Here is a 2469-nt window from a genome sequence, read left to right as displayed (position 1 = left end):
TTAAAAATAAAAAATTCATTAAAAAATATTTTTTATCAATTTAATACCACCCAAACAAAATTTCATTAAGTTAAAATTAAAAAGAAGCAATTAAGATTGGTATTTTTTAAACTACATGTTGTGTAAATTTCATGGATTTGTATTCATTCCATGTCAATGATGAAGTTCTTGATTTGTCTCGGCTTCTTAGAATTTGCTCATGTTCTACCTAAGATACATAGAAAAATAATGGTTAGTGAAAAACTCTACTTGCTAGTAGATACAGACATTTGGTATGAACTTATAATTGCATACTCTTAGTTCTTCCACGACTGAAGGATACTCTGATAAAAACTTGAAGATTAATTGTGCCATTGATGAAATTGATGCAGAATTAGCAAACCATATCCCTAATACGAGGTACACAATTTGGTCATCATTCATAATTTTGTCCTTTTCCATGTCATTAATTGCCTGGTCAAGAAAATCTCCTCGATATTTTTCTGGCGAATTGCGCCTTTCCTCCAAAATATTTTTGATAATTTTAAATGCTTTTCTCCATTCCTGAATGAACTCAGTTTCAAAGAAAACATCAGTAACATTTTAACCTTTCTGCTTGGATGTTTAAGGAAAAAAATAGGAGTGCTAGGACAGCAGGTTTTGTGATTTGTAGCTATCAATTAGTCATCATTAGTATATTTAATGGTGTGAGATTATATTTAATGGTGTAAGATTATTTACTTTTCTTTTGTTGATTATATGCTGGCCAAATTTTAATAAAAATACTGGCCTTATACTTTCTCTAAATCTAATATTATAGAAAGTGTTTGTTTTAAAGTTTTACTTTGTATTGAAAATGATTAAAGAAATGATCATGATTTCAGTATAAAGAGATGGTTTTATTTTAGTAAAACACCAATTAAATTTTGCAACCTTGTATAAACTTTAAATTAAATTAAAATTAAATATTAAAATAATAAATTTTAAATTTAATCTTAAATTATTGTTCATAACATAGTTGTCAGAACCGAATCGGTAATCGAACCGGTTAAGCTACTGAGTTACTAGGTTATCCGGTTGAACCGATTGACTCGGTCCTTTGTAAAATTTATTAAAGTAAAAATTTTAAAACTTCTACTACCATTAATAACTTTAACGTATGTCTTTAAGGCATATATTACCTAAACCTACAAAATTATTCATGTTTGATTTTACCTTTCTACCATAAGAGCAATGTTATTGTTACATATTAATTTTACTTGCACACAATCATTTTCAATCATTCTCATATCCTCACTCTATAATAATATATTTGTAAAATATTATGGTTGGTTCTTTTTAATAAATAAAAGTACTTATCTTCCATGTTAGATAATAATAGAAATATTTACGTTTTCGCGTAGTATACTACAATTTCACGTTAACCTTATTTCACTAGTTTACTTATAAAATTTAGGGTTAAGTATGATTTTGGTTTTTAAAATAGAAATTATAAATTTTTTTCGTCTTCAACCTTTTTTTTGCTATAAAATAATCCTAAAAGTTTAACTTAATTTTAAAATCATCATTTTTACTAAATTTTTAATTTTTATTCCAAAAATACCCTGACGAAAAAAATAAAAAATAAGAAAAAAAAAAACGGGTTAAGGGAGGAAGGGAGGGGAGGGGTTCCAGATTTCACTCACACTAACGACAAGAGAGGAGAGGGCATAGGGAGAGAGAAAGAGAAGCGGAGAGGAAGAGAAGAGAGGAACGGAGGCGCTGAGGAAGACCGCGTCCAGCCACGCCCTGCTGTCGTCCTCGTCACGAACCGCCGTCATCGGTCGCCATCGAGCCATGTTCCGTCGCCGCCGCTGGAGTGAGGTCATGTCGATGCCAGCAGATCCGCGAGGTTGGACGGTTGTCGATGCTCCTTGCCGGACGCCAACAGATCCATTGGTGTTTCATCGTTGTTGCTTCTGCTTCTGCTTTCTACTTCTGTCTTCTGCTTCTATTTTTGCTTCTGCTTTTGTTTTTGTTGTTGCTGTGATTCTATTATCCATTGTTGTTATTCTGCTTCTGCTTCCTGCTTCTGTTTTTGTTGTTGTTGTGATTCCATTATCCATTGTTGTTGATTTTGCTTCTGTTTCTCCTTCTGCCTTTGCTTCTGCCTATGCTTTTTGGTTGATTTTGGGAAAGAAGGGGGAAGGATATTTTCGTCCGAAGGACGATTTTAAAACTAAGTTAAACTTTCGAGACCATTTTGTAGCAAAAAAAAAGTCGGGAACCAAAAAAAAAAAATTTCAGTCCCTACCTTAAGAATCAAAATCGTACTTAACCCTAAAATTTATTAAGAAAACCGATTTATAGTTACTAGCTACAAAATAAGTAATACTAAATTGGTTTAATCTCTTTATAATTTTATCAATTTTTTAATTAGATTTTTATATATTTTTTTAGTTGAGTCTTTATACTATTTTTAATTTTGTAATTATAGGTCATTTTATGTAA

The 2469-nt window shown here is 30.9% G+C and overlaps 1 protein-coding gene across 2 annotated transcripts in view; it reads right to left on the bottom strand.

Annotated features, from left to right (window-relative positions):
* LOC107619015 (cytochrome P450 87A3) overlaps window positions 1-2469 on the bottom strand; it is a 19408-nt gene that overhangs the window by 1332 nt on the left and 15607 nt on the right. Inside the window, exons 4-5 of one of the 2 annotated variants that reach the window (XM_016321256.2) lie at window positions 295-543; window positions 116-208 (exon numbers count right to left, since the gene is read on the bottom strand). The exons of the other annotated variant lie outside the window; for it this stretch is intronic. Of the exons in view, the coding sequence (XP_016176742.1) occupies window positions 116-208; window positions 295-543 (342 nt within the window). The remainder of the gene's footprint in view (window positions 1-115; window positions 209-294; window positions 544-2469) is intronic. 2 annotated transcript variants of the gene reach the window in all.

Source organism: Arachis ipaensis, chromosome B01, assembly GCF_000816755.2.
Source record: "Arachis ipaensis cultivar K30076 chromosome B01, Araip1.1, whole genome shotgun sequence".
Taxonomy (NCBI): Eukaryota; Viridiplantae; Streptophyta; class Magnoliopsida; order Fabales; family Fabaceae; genus Arachis; species Arachis ipaensis.
Note: the sequence above shows the minus strand (reverse complement) of the source record. Positions and strands in the feature narration are given on the sequence as shown.